General features: G+C 46.8%; 1 protein-coding gene across 10 annotated transcripts in view; it reads left to right on the top strand.

The window, feature by feature from the left end:
- The window catches only part of MCF2L2 (MCF.2 cell line derived transforming sequence-like 2), a 261,747-nt gene that overhangs the window by 111,153 nt on the left and 133,643 nt on the right, over positions 1–16,951 (top strand). For all 10 annotated transcript variants that reach the window (XM_059731182.1, XM_059731185.1, XM_059731181.1 and 7 more), the window contains 7 exons: positions 1,328–1,477; positions 7,716–7,840; positions 9,139–9,253; positions 9,662–9,781; positions 10,492–10,683; positions 11,435–11,626; positions 11,983–12,160. In XM_059731182.1, coding sequence (XP_059587165.1) covers positions 1,328–1,477; positions 7,716–7,840; positions 9,139–9,253; positions 9,662–9,781; positions 10,492–10,683; positions 11,435–11,626; positions 11,983–12,160 — 1,072 coding nt within the window. The remainder of the gene's footprint in view (positions 1–1,327; positions 1,478–7,715; positions 7,841–9,138; positions 9,254–9,661; positions 9,782–10,491; positions 10,684–11,434; positions 11,627–11,982; positions 12,161–16,951) is intronic.

Genomic DNA, 16,951 nt, shown 5'->3' with positions numbered 1-16,951 from the left:
CCCAAGGCTAAAACTGCACCAGCACCTGAGCTGGCTAGGCTCAAGCTAGCTGGGGTACGTCTGTACATGCTGCACTCCCACCTCCTGATCACAATATAGACACAGCCCGAACAGGGGAAATACTGTGTACACCTTTTAGTGGGAGGTTCATTCATTTTAATTTATCTCTGCTCCTTGTTAAACACTGTTTCCCATAATTTCCTCATCACTAAGCCCCGTTCCAGCAAGCAAGGTTGATGATAACGAATTCCAGCGTTCTCCGGGGCAGGAAATCTGCATAGCAGTCAGCCCAGCAGTAACAAGTTATTCATTATTCAGCCGGGCTTGATAACGTCACGAACACAGTTGTAACTAGACTCAGTCCAAGTCTAGCGTGAACAGGATCAAACTGTGGGCGAATGAATGTAAACAGTTGGGAGAATTGATGCAAAGTGGAGGTCATCGGCAGGTTTTAGTGAAGACAATAAACTGGGGCAGCGTTCCTGAAACACAAGGAAACAGTCCCACGCAGCTACAGGACACAAGAGAGAATGTCACAGCTGAGGAATTTGTTCCAGATATTTTGCCCTGACAAACTAATATTTGAATCACAGGGTTTGAAGTGTCCACATGCTGCTTTCCAAAGCCTTCATTTCTCTCACTTCCAACTTAACAGAAGTTGTCAGTATGTGTTTGGGTGTGAAAAGTAGTTGTGTTGGAGCATTCAGGGGACAGAGAGGCAGCAAGATTCAATATTAACTTCAAAAGCACGTGCATTTTTAACTCCCTTTTTTGTGTTAAGCTTTCTATAGCACTATGGACACAGGGCTTGGAAGGGGACAACTGTGGAATACCAATTCAAGCACAGATGGACATTAAGGATTTGTGCACCTGGACTCAAGTGCAATGTAGACAGATCCTTGCTGATTAGACAGTGATGATAAACCTGTTCAAGGAGGCCTTGCCCAAAGTACTTTGGCCTTACTGAAGAGTTGTTGGTAATTCAGAGTGCTTTAGACAGAAGCACATGGGATAAGGAGCCAAGTCTCTTGGCTCTCCTGCTGCTGCTCTCTGTGGCTTTGGGCAAGTCGTATCAGTTCTGGGTACAGGAAGTGGTAATGTTAGCCAGCCTAATGATCTGCTGGAGCACTGCGGCTCAGAGCTCTGGTGGCAGTAATAACCTGTCATCTTCTAGTGGACCCATCCACCCAACGTGGCATATTACCAGTGTGTTAGATTTAGCACAAGAAAACACGTCACCGTGTGAGCACAAAACAGTGCTAGTGAGTAGCACGGACCTTACAGTATGACCGGTCCATGACTGCGTATAAACCTACTGCTTTTCCAGGCTATCGAGAACTTTGCAATGACCGTGAAAACAACGGCACAGATGCTGCAGACTTTTGGAACGGACCTGGCCGAGACTGAACTTCCCAACGACGTGCAGTGCACCGAGGAGCTCCTGTCCTCCCACACAGACCAGCACGACAAGCTGAAGGTGAGCAGCCCTGCCAGCGCGGTGTTGGGTTTTACCATTTAATAAATACTTGTGCCGTAAGTCAGGAGTTGATTGGTTGGGAAATAGCTGAGGAGGAGAAGGACCTGGGTGCGTGAATGGATCTAAGCTGTCCGTGCCAAGCAGCCAGGCAAAGCGGGCAAATGCAGTCTGAGGATGTATAAGGCAAGGTGTCTCCAGTAGAGACAGTGAGGGATTAATGCCATGGTATAAGACGCTGGTGACACCCCAGCTGGAATACAGGTCTGCAACGAAGATAAGCTCAGACTGGTAGAGAAATCAAATACTCGGAGCATCAGGGAAACGGAGTAGTTCATCCTCTCCCCTGTTAGGATTATCACAGGCCTGGAGACCCTGTCATCATGAGAGAAGGCTTGTTCAACCAAAGCAAAGGGTAAGGGAGGGGTGGCTGTGTATAAGTACATCACTGAGTCAACACCAGAGGAGGAGAGGAGGTTTTTAAGAGAAAAGGCAATCTTGGTACCAGGAAGAACAGGTATTAATTGGTCCTGAATAAACCGAGACTGGAAATTAGAAGTCGGTTTCCAACCGTCGGAGCAGCGAGGATCTGAATGAATAGTTTGAAGCTGGCTGTCTGACGGTCTCAGTACTTTTAAACCTTGAATAACCACAGGAGCTCCGGAGGAGGATGGAGGGGCCAGAAACCAACCTCGCTCTAAAATGAAGCGTGCTCGTTTGCTGACGGGGATGCTGTGCTGTGCTTGCCTGTGATTGCCATGGGCTTGGTTCAGTGATTCATAAGGTCCCTTCCTGTCCTGTGTGTTTTGAACTACAGGGGTTTGCTCTCTGATTTGACTCAGCATCAGCTTTCTCCAGCCTGAAATAAAGTGCTTTTCTCCTTTTCCAGCAACCACACAAAAAATAGCAGCCCCTTAGGAAACCACAGAAGCTGGCGTTGGATGAATGCTGGACACTGGCCAATGGATAGACAAAACCAGCATACAGACTTGTTTAGGGTTGTCAGGCCGACCCTTGGCATTGGCAGAGTTGGCATCGCTGACATTGGTTTGGTGGAAGAGTCTGATTTGTACCTCGTGCTTTTTACTGCATGCCATACACTGACTTGCAAAGCGGGCTTTGCCTTCTGTCTTTCAGCTCTAGCATTAACAATCTTAATTTAACACATTGCAGCTCAGCAGTCTAACACTTAATTGGAAAGTAGTCACGCTCCCAGACTAACCGCACTACCCTCTTTCAGATAGTCTGACAGCTCAGAACAGATGCCTGGGTGGTGAAATCACTAATGAATCTCCATATTAGTGCTCCCACCATTATAACACCAGATGTACTATGCCAGTGCCAGACAACTATAGGAGAGTTCCCCAAAAAGGGCTAATACAGACAAGACTCTTTGAACCTTGGCACCAGTCCAGCCCTCCTACCTTTCAGGTGGATGCATGGTGCGGTTTACCTTATGTGTGCATGATCTTTCTAGGTGAAAACTTGAAAAACAAGGCCTTCATTGCCATGTGTGGACACATGGCAGTTTTCTTAAGAACAGGGGTTTTCTCCAGGCAGTGCCAGACACAAAATATGCCTTTTTTCTCTCCCTCTCACTGTGATACATCAGTTGCCTTCCTCCTCTCCCAGACGTAGTTGCATTTTATTGCTTCTATAAGTATAAAGGACCCAGCCCCATGAAGTGAGGTCCTGTGAGGCATTGTCTGCTAAAAGTATCTTTAAGCTGTAAGTGAGCCCAGAGGATTTATGGGAGGCATCGGTAAGTGTACAGACTCCTTTATGGATAGCACTGCACCAAGGTTAAAATAATTCAAGTACAGCAGTTTGAGTTATTGCTGTTGTGGTCAGTCAAGGTTTAAAAGTAGTGTGGATATCAGATGGCCAACTTCAAGCTATTTATTTATTGAGGGGCAGAGATGTGGGTTTCCTGGAAATTTTTGAATTTTCCGGAAAATTTTCCAATGCCCTAAATAGAGCGTGATCTGCTTTAGCACATTGAGTTGATTTGTATTTAGTAAACAAAACTAAGAAGTACCCCCATGTTAATTTTATGTCCCAATAGCTAGAAGTATTTGAGCTGAAGTATTTGATTAGGAAAAAAATTAAATACAACACACTTAATGTGGTTTAAAGGTTATATTCAAAGCTTTATGTGGATAGAAATTATTTGTATTGGATATTTGTAAAAATGTTAAGAATACACAATAGCATGTACTTCCCTTACACGGTTTGTTTAAATTTAAGAAAAAAACCCCAAAGGCCTTAAAAACTGTTGAGACACTAATTTTAGCACACCCAAAGAGCTGTGCATGATATGCCGTACTTTGGTTTTGATTTGACCTGCACAGCCAATTAGGTGATAACTCCTTAGTCTTAGTCATAACTTGATTTTTGGTTTGGATGATTATGTGTGTGTATTTGCCCTCCTGTTTGCAGATCAATAAAACATGCGTGCTCTGTAGACATGTCACTTTGTATGGGGGGCGCATTAGCATATAGAAACTCTCCACACTTCCTAGAGATAATCACCTGAAAAACATTCATTACAACTTTGAAACTGCCAAGCTTGCCTAATATTGCACTGGCATCCATTCATCGTTACTAATGAATTTTATGAAACAATTTGTAGAAATGGAAAATTTCCCACGGAAAAATAAAGCACTGGAAAATTTTCCATTTGGGAAAGTTTTCCGCCCCACACCTGTGTTGAGGGGAACCTGTTGTTGTGGTTTGTCAGGGATTTGGGGGGGCTTTGAGCCTTTCTGGGTAAAGCAGGACATGGTTAGGGCTGCCAGGCTCTGGAACGGGCTCCCAAGGGAGGTGGTGCTCTCCCCTAGCCTGGGGGTCTTCAAGAGGAGGTTGGATAGATATCTGGTTGGGGCATTATGATCCCAGCACTCGTGCCTGCCCAGGGCAAGGGGTCGGACTTAATGATCTGTTCAGGTCCCTTCCGACCCTAGAAACTATGAAACTATGCTCTAATTAAGAAGAACAACAAAGGAAACCCTGAAATGAAGGTGACATGGTACCTCTTTGGTGAGCAGAGGTTTTCCCCAAAACGAACGCTCAAAGCTCTCCATTTATGTCCAGGCATTTCAGCAAAAAGATCAGTGGAAGTTTCTGCGCTTTTCCTAAACCGGTTTTGACCCAACCCCCTTATCTTTGTTTTGAACACGGTATCCCAAACTCAGCAAGCCAACCGTTTCTATATGCTCACGCGCCCCCCGTACAAAGTGCTTGCTTGGAGATCCGCAGTCACCTCTCCAAAGGGCGCTGCAGTCGGTAGACTGGCTTAACGTGATGAAACGCGCGGGGGGCCGAGGTGCAAAGTTCTGCATGGACTTGAGATGCAGACATTTTGGGGAGGCGAGACGCTGACTAAACGCGTGTTCTTGTGGCAAATCATGACGTCACAGGGGATTCAGGAAACCTAAATCCGTGTCCTCCCCATCACGTGTGTGGCCAAGCTCCTGGACATTCGAGGAGAGGCCCTTTCTCCCTGGAAGCTAGCGGTTTTGTTCTCTCACCCTGTTTGGAAGTTGGGTGCTGGGTGGGTTTTCAGCTCTTGCGCTGGTACAGTGGAGGCCTCCAAAAGTCCTGGCAGATGGACTGGCAGTGCCACGCCTTGCAGCGGTTCTGATAGGATCTCCCGTGTGTCCTTAGTGGGTTCGGCTGATCTTCAAAGCGGTGCTGTTGTTAGAACAAGATCAACAGGATCCTAGGACCCCTACCAGTCAGCAGTTCAGGACTAATCTATCTCCTGCCATCGCATTCACTCCTTTACGTTTTCCTCTGTGATTATCTGAGGACTAATAACAGCATTCGGATAAGACCACACTTGAGCTTGTCAGAGCACCGCACGGTCAGAAATGATTCATGGGAAGCTCTTCAGTTAGGAGTCGGGGATGCTTTTTCATGCTGATTTTCACTGTCCTTTCTTTGGGACACCACCAGGTTTAGGGCCTTACCGCTCTACTGAAATCAATGGCAGCTTTGTTACAGATTACTGTGGGGTCAGGAGCAGGCCCTTCGGTAGTAAATGTGTGCTATTGAGGTCCTTCTGGCAGAGGTAACTGTGTGCTGAAAGGATGCTCAATAGCCACTTCAGTAGCAGCAGTTAATGCTCTCTGCTGCATCAGGCTGCATTTTCTTGGCAGCCGTGGAAGTTTGGCCGTTTGACATCAGTCGTGAAGTCAGCACAGAGGCTGATTCACAGCCTGATGAAATCTTCCCGTTGTCCTTAATGGGCTTGGAAACAAGTCCCTCTGTTGAGGACATTTAAAGAAGGAACATGCCAAATTGGCTGTATCTCTTGCTCTGTGTCTGGGGAGCTTTGTTGCAGAAAGCGGAGGTAGCTGCATCCACTAAACACCGATAAACAGAAGTGGAAGAGGCTAGTAAAGGGGTAGAGACTTTGTCTAAAGGGAGCAAGCAGTAAAATGAAGGCAGATTCTTTATTAACTCACAAAAACAGTGACAGACTTTCCACCCTGCCCCAGACGCCTTCCCTCTAGCGTTCTCAAGTCGCTCTTGCCTCTACTCCCTTCTCTTCCGTTTGCTTGGATGGCAAAGGTGTGACCTGAAGGTGTGGCTCCTTTGTGCAGCTCGGCTCAGTGGGAGGGGGAGAAAGATGCATGGGAAGATGAGAGCTTATGGGAAAATAACGAGACCTATGTCATGGAGTTCCTTGCACGACTTCCAAATCCATTTTAGAGCAATTTTATGCTCTAGTTACATGGTCACCGACGCCCAGTTTGGATATGGTACCTAGAGAGACACGGTTAGTTAAGTGCCACCCACACAAAGTGATTGTGCTGTCCTCAAACCCAGCCTGAGCTACAACTTGCACAAGGCAGCCAGGGATATCTTTAAATGTAATATGTCTGTCAAAGCAAATGCCCACCTCATGTCTGTAAATGCTGCCTGTCGTAGGTAAGCACCTGGTCCCATTTCTGAAGCACCCGAGCGCTCAGTCTTTAAAGTACAGAGCCTGACAACACAGCCTGCAGAAGAGCAGGGCTATTCGTTCCCATTTTAACGATGAGGAAACTGAGGCACAGTGGTTAAGTGACTTGCCAAAGGTTACACAAGAAGTCTGTGATGGAGCTGGGAATTAAAGCTTGGTCAGAACTTTTAGGCTAGCGCCCTAACCACTGGACCATCCTTTCTATCTTCCCTGGTCTTACTTCATGGTGGGGACTGAGACCTTGAGACCTTTTTGGGCTGTGTGTAGACAAACAAGGGGCATGCGTGCACAACACTTTAAAGTGGGCTAAATGCTTTTGCACCGCTTTAATGTTTGCATGCCTTGGCGGCGTATTGTGCGTTAATTCCAGCCACTGCAGGAAATTCAGCGGTGTAACGCGCCTTAAATGACTTGGCGCAACTCCTTCCAGGAGTTTTAGTTTGCTGCCCTACAGCCGCGGAGCGAAGCACCAGGCTCCGTGCAGCTCCACGGCTCTGCAGGCAGCCTGGCAGCAGCCCGGGAAGGCAGGCTTTGCCCAAGAAAAGCAGCAAGCCTGATCTTTTTTTTTCCCCCCTGGAGCCTTCCTGCCTACCTGAGCTGTGCGGGGGCCCAGTGCTTCCCTCTGCAGCTGTGGTGCCCCCCGGGACCACCTGAGCTGGTGCCTGCAGGTGGGTGCCATGTGGGGGAGACCACCGCTACTGCAGAGGGAAGCACCAGCCCCCGCAGCCCAGGGGCTGCTCTACCTGCTGGCAGCTCATCCTCCCCTCCCCACCACCGGAGAGGCAGGTAAGTTGGGTGCGTGCTCAACACGGCGTTTTAATCAGCCCTAAGTTGAAACAATGTTTTTAAAAACCCACTGCTTCAATTTAGGACCCCCGTTTGGTCTACACACACCCCCTTGGACAGCATTGTAAATGGTGTGCTGTGACTGTGCTAACATTGTTCAACAAAGTTCCCTCGTGTGCTGTGGTATCTCGGGGCTAATGTTTCAGCCCTTTAAATGCTAAACTGCAAGTTTTGCGTGTGTCTAAAAATGTTCTCCCATCAGAAACCCAGAAAATTCAAAAGTTCTTCTCCCTTTCAGGGAATACCATGTCATTATCATCACTCAGCAAGCCTACTTCCTTCCTTCCTTCCTTCTGGTGTTTCATTCTCGGAAGAGAATCCTCCACGAGTTGGCACTATGACCCACTTAATGGTTAGAAATAACTATTAACCACCGGATTTGAAATAACCTTATTTGGACTGATTTTTTTTTTTTGTTCTCCCCAGGATGAGCTGAAACTAGCTGTGAAGCAGGGGGCCACGCTGCTGACGTGCATTAGAGAGCCAGTCACACGAAGCGCCACTAGCAAACTCAGCCCGGACGAGCTGGAAAATGTAGCAACTGTGGAAAGGTTGGTGAACCTTGATGACATTATCTAGGTTGCTGATTTATTCCCTGATTTATGTCCTGATTGGAATAACTCTTTAACATCTCTTAGTTCACAGCTGGTTTACTGGACACAATGCTGTATGTTTTGAGGAAGGAAAGACAAGGTAGGGGCTCTGAATGGGTGAAACCAGCAGGACCCGTTTAAATGAGGCTTAGGCCTGTTTCGTTAGGTCACTCACTACAGGGCACCACATTTACTGTGCTGCCGTATTCCCCTCTCAGCACAGACATTTGCCTTACGTGCCTGGCTGTGGTGGGAAAAGGGAGTATGCTATGTATGTGTGTCAAGAGGAAGTATGTGCATTTTTCTAGCGAAACACTTAGGGAACTTTGGATGGAAGAGATCCTCTTAAACACAAGTACATTTACCCTGGGCTTCATCCACAGCTTCGGTAAAGAGGAAGATGCTCCACTTCCCTCAGGGACCTCTGGTTACCACCACAGAAATCACAGCCATTGCTCAGCCCCTTGCTCCTCCCTGCTGCACTGGAAGGGAAACAGCAAACACCATGCCTATATTTCAGCATGCCTCACCTGGCCTGGAGCTGCACTGCTTGAACTAGAGCTGGGTGAAATGTGTTGGCAAACAGTATAGACTCATTACCAATTGACCGGACAATCAGATCATTCATTGGTTGTTCTAGGAGTCAGGAAGGAAGTTTTTCATCTTACTCCCCATGTACAAGAGTGCCCAGCTGACCGCCTGCTCTTGGGTTTTCTTAAGCTGCTTCCTTTTCTTATGATTAGGTTGCTGCCAGGGACAGGATACTGCACTTGCTGGATCACTGGTCCAGTCTGGAATAATCAGCAATAGATTCCTGCTTGAAAGATCCCTTAAAGCAATGAATGGCATTCACCCACGCTACACACGGACAGTGTAAATTAGCAGTGATGAAGCTGGGGAGAGAGAATTCACTCAGAAAACTGCATGCAATGCGTGGATGAATTGTGCTGATCTGTGGCAGATGGATCCATGCAATCGGACTGATTATACTCCCCCCTGGCCCAGTGCAAATCTCCATTCCACATTTCCTTATGCAGAGTTGGCTTGAAACAGAGATCTGCATCTCTCATGGGGAGGGCATGAGGGTGGAGTCCTTACGCCCTCTCCATGAGCCTGTTGTGCTTTGGTGATCCTCTCTGCAATCCCTGACTGCCTGGCTGACTCTCTCCCTATGTGCATAGGTACTGAAACAAAAATACACTCCTGGGAGATAAATGCCAAGTGATGTTTTTGTTCTCTCTCTCATTTCTTAACAGGTTATTGGCTCAGTTGGATGAGACAGAAAAAGCCTTTGATCAGTTTTGGTCCAAGCATCACCTAAAGTTAGAACAGTGCCTACAGCTCCGACACTTCGAGCATGATTTCAGAGAGGTATTTCACGTCTTCTTTAAATACAGCACTTTCTGGTGAATGGGCTCAAACTTTTCCACTATCGCTTTTCCGATTGGTGTGCGCCAGTAGTAAAAACCAACAGTACCAAAAAAGCCTTTTATCAGGAAATACTGATTATTCTAGCATTCCCAGCCAGCTGTGGTGTCTTGGTGAGCCAAAGACAGGAAGAAGCTGAGGGGTGCTCTGGAAGAAAGAGCTCTTAAGCGTCAGATATCTTAGATGAATGGATGTTTGATCCAAACCTGTTTGAAGTGAATTGAATTTTTACCCCAGTTCTCCAGGCTCTGGATTGGACCCCTCACTGTGCCACAGTGGGTGGATTAACACTGGCTAGTGGCAGCGGTGAAGTCCTGGGAGGCCATGGATTGATTACAGTGTTTCTTGTAGGTAAAACTGGCATTAGATAGCCTGATGGAAGCCCAGGCCGGGTTCACTGACATCGGAGACAGCGTGGCTCGTGTGGATCACCTCCTGAAGGAGCAGAAACAACTGGAAGAGAAGGGACAGGTGTGCACTTGGCTAAACTGCATGCTGTGGTTACTGTAGTTGACTGTTATCAGATGCTTGAATAGCTTGATGTCTGCCCCATGGTTACTCCTCTAGTGGGACCTGAGCTCAAATGGCAACACTGGGATTCAGATTCCAAACCTGCTGAGCTTCACAGTCATCCGTATCTGCTTGGTTGTTTGATTTGGTTCCCTATAAAGGTACTTGCAAATATGTGTTTGGATTTCAAAAGCCTACAACCTTGGATGGGCTTGGGTATAGGGCTTTGGTTGACGTCCATCTCTTGGAACCGGAAGCACAGAATGATCAAGCCCAAAAGATTGTCCCATTAAACACCTTCATGTGTTGTGTTATTAAAGTGGGTATTTTATGAACAACTGTTTCCAAAAAGGGATTCCCCTTTCATTCCTATAAACACTACCTTTCTGGATCTTTTGGCCTTTTATGTGCACCAGGTTAGCCAGTTCTGATGACTGCAATATTTGGTGTCATTAGAAAGCAATGGATAATTTTATTGGATCAAACAAATAAATCTGATGGGATATGAAGAGCTTTCAATACAGGCTTAAAACCAGACATTATAATGAACCAAATGATTCTCTAAATCTGCAGCTGTAGGCGTCAGCGGGGATTATGAGGGATGGTTGCTGTTATTGGATTCTTCTATTAGCTTCTAAAGCCTTTTCATGTATTTATTGTTCATTTCACAGGAACCTTTGGAAAAGGCCCAGTCTTTAGCTGTCCATGGAGACCAGCTCATCCAAAACAACCACTACGCAGTTGACTCCATCAGGCCAAAATGTGTTGAACTCAGGCGTATCTGTGACGACTTTACCAATGAGACCAAGAAAAAATACGATATTTTGGGGAAGTCCCTCGAGCTGCATAAACAAATAGACAAGGTGAGGGAGTCTTGCTATAGGGAAACCTCGGTAATGCTCTGTTGAAAAATAAAGATTTAAAAGTTCATATAATTGAGGTTTCAGATGGGTGTGTTGAGTGTTTTCCCCCACACACACCAATCCACAGATAGGGAGAAGAGCTGTGATGCCAGCTTTATGGTTGTCCATATCTACTTGGTTATTTGATTTGGTTCACTATAAAGATAGGGATACCAGCTTTAAAAAAGGGAGAAAAAATGTTTCCCTGAATTATACTCTTAAAATGATTCAAACTAGGATTTGGAACAATATAAGAACTTGATCTAAGCCTGTAATGTGAACCAAACCCAGCTGGGGGTGTGTTAAATGATCGGTTCTCTACTCCTTGCATTATTTTTGATTTGCAATCTCCCCAGCATTTCTGTAATCTTGCTGGAAGAGGACACACCATGGGACAGTTTTAATGGTATTATCCAGCCTGGCCTGAAAGAGGAATTAAACGTACCATGAAAACCTGTTTCTGGGTTTTGCAAATCCAAGAGTTTTTGCTGGGGTGGGGAAAGGTGAGGTTCACATAACGTTCAAACATCTATCCAGTTTCTTGGGGACTTACCTAGACTCAGTGTTAAAACGCTGAGTGGGATGCTCAGGAAGGCTGAAGAACCTCATTGCCTCGTGGAGGGTAATTGTACATCACAGACAGCGATCAGCACTTCACAGGACTGGATGGTGAATGATAACAAAGTCGTCTTTGCTCCATTTTCCTTTAAAGGCGAGCCAGTGGTGTGAAGCTGGAATCTACCTCTTAGCTTCCCAAGCTGTGGACAAGTGCCAGTCACAAGAGGGAGCTGAAACTGCACTTTGTGAAATAGAGAAATTTCTGGCAACTGCGAAGGAACACCAGCTCTCCAACCCGAAAGAGTTTTATAATCAGTTCGATATGATTCTCACCCCTGAAATCAAGGTAAAGCCCATCGAATTGTTACATTGCCAGTTCAGATGTCTAAAAAACAGCAGCTAATGTTTAAGATGCAGGTTCAACGCTCTGGTGTAGTTCTAGATAAGGCTCCTTTCATGTAGCAGAGCATTGTGGGGCACAAATGTGGGGGTATGAGAGTTACTTTGTGTGCTCCCTTTGGGGTTGCAGCACAGAGGTGGCTGGGAGGTGTGCACAACAGGGCATTGTTGGCAGGAGCACAGTCCCTACAGACCTGCCCTGTTCTAAAACAAGTGCTCCAGCTTAGTCCTTATACCTGCCTAAGGTGATCAGTCTGCCCCAGAGCGAATGTCATTGACTCGGTGTGCATTGCTCTCCTGCAGACCAATGCCCAAAGGATCCTCCAGAAACTGGAAGACGTGCAAGAAATGTTCGACAAGAGGCAAGTGAGTCTGAAGAAGCTGGCAGCCAAGCAGACTCGGCCGGTGCAGCCTGTCGCCCCGCATCCCGAGTCTTCCCCGAAGCGAGCCTCACCTAAGACCACCAGACCAGCAACGTTAGGTAGGGCCCGGAGACAGGGTTTTCAGATGCGCACCCCGTCTTGTCGTCACAGTTCTGCTTTGCCCTTTAACCAGAATGAAGCCTTGTGTTTAAAATTCAATGTCACGGACACAGGTTTCAAAGACGAGTGTGAAATCTTTGTGCATGTGCAGTGATTAAGGAGGGGGAAATCAGGTTTGGATCTGCCAAGACACTTCAGGCTCCACTCTCCATGAGAGGTTTCCTCCTCCTAGTCTAGACCCCCATCCCAGCTGGACTCCTCTCCTACTGCTTATTCTTTTTCTCCAGCAGTAATTGATATCTGATTGCACGTGCAAATTCTGCTTTGGCATTCCTGGCTGTAGCAGGCGTGCACAGTATTGCGTGAGTGTGGCTTTCAATCACAAAACCCCAGTCAGGCAATGCAGAAGGTTCAGTGACAATGTTAACCCATCTGTGTCATGGTCTTCTCCCTATCTGGCCTTGACTTTGAGTGGTTACATCAAGGCAAAAGCTACATGTACTTTATCTCTCCTGGGAATTTACAGTGAGGTACTGGCTTCAGTTAGCCACCTCGACATAAAACCACGCCTTTGTTTTGCAGTGAAGACACAGGCTAGGTCAGCTTGATGCAGCTTGGGCCCTGCAGCTGATCACTGAAGCCCAGGCCTGGGACCCTCTCTGTTGTGTTAAAAATCAAACCCAAGTGTTTAGCAAAGAGCCTTGAGAAAAATAAACTGGTCACTGAGATTGAAAGGAACGTGCAGCTGAGTTCTGCTTCTGCGGCGGGGGACCGGGAGGTGGTGGGAGCCTGACCGTCGCGTCTCCTACATGCACACACACACACGCTCGCCCTCTCTTGTCACGTGAAACAAACCCACTAGGTTTGCGGTGTATTGCACGGTGTCTTGTCACGGCTCATTGCCTACCTTCTTGAGGCTAGCCCTGGTCACTTATTCTGATGACAACCCTGAGCAGAATTCAGAGGAGAAGAGACAGTATATAAATAAAACCAAATTATTTTGCAGCTTGCCTCTGAATGCTGTGACTGACTTAGCTTGTTCATGTAGTCAACTCCCTTTGGTTGTGTCCACAGCAGCTGCTGGCAACTCTCTCAGTAACTGCTCAGGTGCACGTGAAGGGTGCAGTCTACGTGATTGCTGCTATAGGCAAGAGCCAACTTGCTGCTGCACTGGGTGGCAGCCCCACGGCCACCCTTCCCCTTGAGAGTCCCAGCCTGAAGTGACACTTGAAAAGAGACAATAGCACAGGCTCCCAGCAGCCACTGGCCAGGGAAGGTCTGCTCCTGCTCCCAGTTTTCACACCAGTTTGAGCACACTTTTCCTTCCACATCCTCGAGAGTTATCTCAGTGTGGATTCTTCTGCCTTGCCAGTGTCACTCATACAGTATAGTTACTGCCTCAGGCTCCCAGCTAATGTGATGTCCATGTTCTTGCACGTACACTTTCATGTATTTTTATTTCACTCCTATGCAGAACTTCTAATAATTTCCAAAGCACATGAGAAATACCCACCTATAGTTAATGTTCCACATATATATAGTGGCAGGAGCAGGTTCCAGAGACACCGCTGGTAGCCTCAGAGTTCCTGTTCTTCCTTTGGCTCTCCAGGTATTCCCCACTTCCCCTTGCTCTCGCCTGCTGCGCCTTGTTGTTATCCTCAGATCTCGAGAGTAAAGACAGCTGCCCCAGGGTCCCCAGAGTAAGCCTACGTCCTCCCAGTCTATACATTCTTTACAGACCACCTGTCTCTAAGATGCTCTTAAAAGCTACTCCTGGCCTGTAGTTCCTTTCTCTGACACGAGTCACCTTAAAGGCAATTCATGGCCTCTGACCTCCCCTACAGCCATGCTCATGCCTCACAGGTGTTAACGCTTCAGTCATTTCCAGGGTGCTCTCCCCCATCCCTTCCCCTCCTGCTTTCAACCTTTTTGACCTTTGGCTTGTTTGGCTTCTGTCCCTATGCTCTGGCTGGGCCCCCCTAGCCCCCATCTACTGCGCAAGGCTGGGCTTAAGGGCTCTAGCCCTCATTTCCACCTTCCTAGGTCTGGCCCTCTTGGCCCTGATCTCACTTCTCTAAGGGCTTGAGTTTCACCCCTTTTTGTCTACAGGCTTTGATACTATCCCTGCCCTGTGCAGGCACTGGGTCTCTGACCCTTTTCTGCCCTGTCCAGGCACTGGGCCACTGACTCTTTCTCCAGGCTTCAACCTGCATTGACTTAAGTCCATTCTGTGCCCCAAACCCTGGCCCCTGGCAGGGTTCAAAGTAGCTGTGTGCTCCCCTGGCATACTGGGACCTCCAGCTCCCCTAATTAAGCCCAATCTGGTCCACCGGCTCAAATCACAACAGAAAAGTTCAGCCCTCTAGCTGTAACCAAAATCAAGCCGCCTGGCTGCATAAGAAAGTCCAGCTTTCAGGCAACTTGCAGTTCTGTATTAAGAACCTGTCTGGTGTAAGGTTTCCAGCTGTCTCACAGCCTTGGAGCAGCGCAGGGCCTCTTGCATGGCAGCATATTAGCCAGGATTCCTGTCTTGCACTCATCCTAGCAGACAAAGTATCCTACCGGAGGTTGTGCCTCCTGCTGTTGTGCCTCTGGCTTCCTGTTACAATACACCCACCCACATGCACATGCACATGCACACACATGTGCACACATACACACATAAGAAAATAAATGCTGATGCACAAGGAGGCACATTTCTGCCATGCAGATGGTATAAATAACAACCCCGTAGGGAGCCTTGTGTTGTGGCTCCTATGGGTCATCTCCCTAGGGCTCTAAGATTGTATGCAGCTGGCTAAGAAATACAGCACAGGATCACTCACCCAGCCCCTTGCACATTGTTGCAATTAACAGGCAGAGGAAGTAATTTTCAAATATTTCCAGAGCTTTGCCATTCTGGGGGACATGAACAGTGTTTGCTAGTCCTGATATTTGCACATCTGCCTCCCTTTGAGTCTGCCAGAAGGTCATAGCGCTGCTTGGATCATGACAGGTATATCCTATACCAGTGATGGCTGCAGAACTCCCTAGACTACAATGTGCATCTTGTGGTAGTAATTAGATTCCCAAAAATATTTCTGCAGATAAGGTAGACAGGTCAATAAAAGACTGGTAGGCAGGGATCTGCGGGTAGATAGTTTAATGCCCGTGATTTGTTTCTAAAGACTTACTAACTTAGGATGGGGCCCTAAAAATTAAACACCTTGCCACACTTTCTTCAGTATTTCCTCAGCTTGGAATACAAGTATCACTGTTAGGTTAATTGTCCTGGGCTATATGTATTGACTGAGCTTTTGAAATGGTATCTTCTATCTTCTCTAGTAGTCTTCTCCAGATAGTCATTCTTTGGATTTCTCCTGGGTCTTTCATCTCAGCACTCTTCACAAACATTTCAACATCTGAGTGTTAAGTATTGCTACTACTTCTCTGCAGAGGGTGAGTGGAGGGATGGGGAAGTGAAGTGATTCATGCAATTTACACAGTGAATCTGGGTTATGGTGGAAAGGAGCATTGAGAAATTTTGACCCCTAAGGTTTTCTTCTAAGCATCATACTCTGAAGATGAGGTAATCAAGTTCCTGTTTCTTATGGCTGTTTTCTACTGATTTTCCTTAATAATATGACGAAGATCTGTACTCCCAGGCCTGCACTACTGCAACTAGAACTCCCGTGTCTTAGTAGGAGGATCATTTATATCTCATAGACAATTTTTTTCTGGCCTTGTTACACGTTCTGGCCCTGATCTTTGTGGTGAGTCACTCAGACGGTCTAGTAAATGGGATTCCAACTTGGTCACACAAGGCCACCAGCGTAGGTCAGGCTTCAGAATTGGGGCCTCTATATCAGCAGGATTTCTTGAGGGCCAACTGGGGAAACAAGAAAGAGAAGCCAACATCATTGTTTATGGAAGACAATATTTGTGGCGTAGGATGCACCAGGCTATTCTCGATTACTTGCAAAGCAGAGCGTGCTCAGAGGAAGCGATGGTATTCACAGACATGCAAAAAAGGAGGCAGACAAATAAACTAAAATGGTGTCACTAGCACCTGGGGGCCAGAAAGCCGGATGCTTGTTTCATAGACAGCATATCTACACCAGCTCCCATAGAAGCGCAACATCTGACTATTTTCCAAGTCTCCCTCAGCAAAGAAAATAGAATCCAAAAATGCTTTTTATGTGCTAATATAGAAGACGTACAAAAAACTAGAACTCTTGGTTCCAAAATGATACCTTTTATTAGACCAACTGGGAAATCACAAGAAAACTGTCCTTTTCTGCAAGCTTTTGGGAATAGAAAGACAGTTGCCCTTTCCAGAACAAAACATTGACCATTTTCCCAGTCTGACCCTCAAAAACAAGGGAGAGGCAGTGCAGGGTGCTCAAGGAAGGAGCTGAACCGGTGTGCATGGCCAAGTATGAAGCCCCTCAGTGGACTGACTTGATTTTAAGGTGTCTCCTCTACACGAAATGAAAAAGAAATGCTTGTATGAACAGTGCACAGGAATCCGGCTGAATTAATCTGCATAATAAAATCAGATGACTATTCATTTGAATGGACATGTTGCTTGATGAAGGGGGTTGGAAATTTCTTTCCACTTCCTCCCTGGCCTTGATGGGAGTTTGCCTCTGTACACTTCCTCACCCTGAAATTTGAGACCAACCCTCAAGGATACAGGAGCCCTGTGTTGACCTTTTCTGTGGTAACTAAGCCAGGGTGCCCTATAAATCTTTCTTGTTATTATTTTAAGTCTACATAGAAATGCATATTATGCTCAGGCTATTCTGTTT

Source organism: Alligator mississippiensis, chromosome 7 (assembly GCF_030867095.1).
Source record: "Alligator mississippiensis isolate rAllMis1 chromosome 7, rAllMis1, whole genome shotgun sequence".
Lineage (NCBI taxonomy): Eukaryota > Metazoa > Chordata > Crocodylia > Alligatoridae > Alligator > Alligator mississippiensis.
This window is presented reverse-complemented; position numbering and strand designations above follow the sequence as displayed.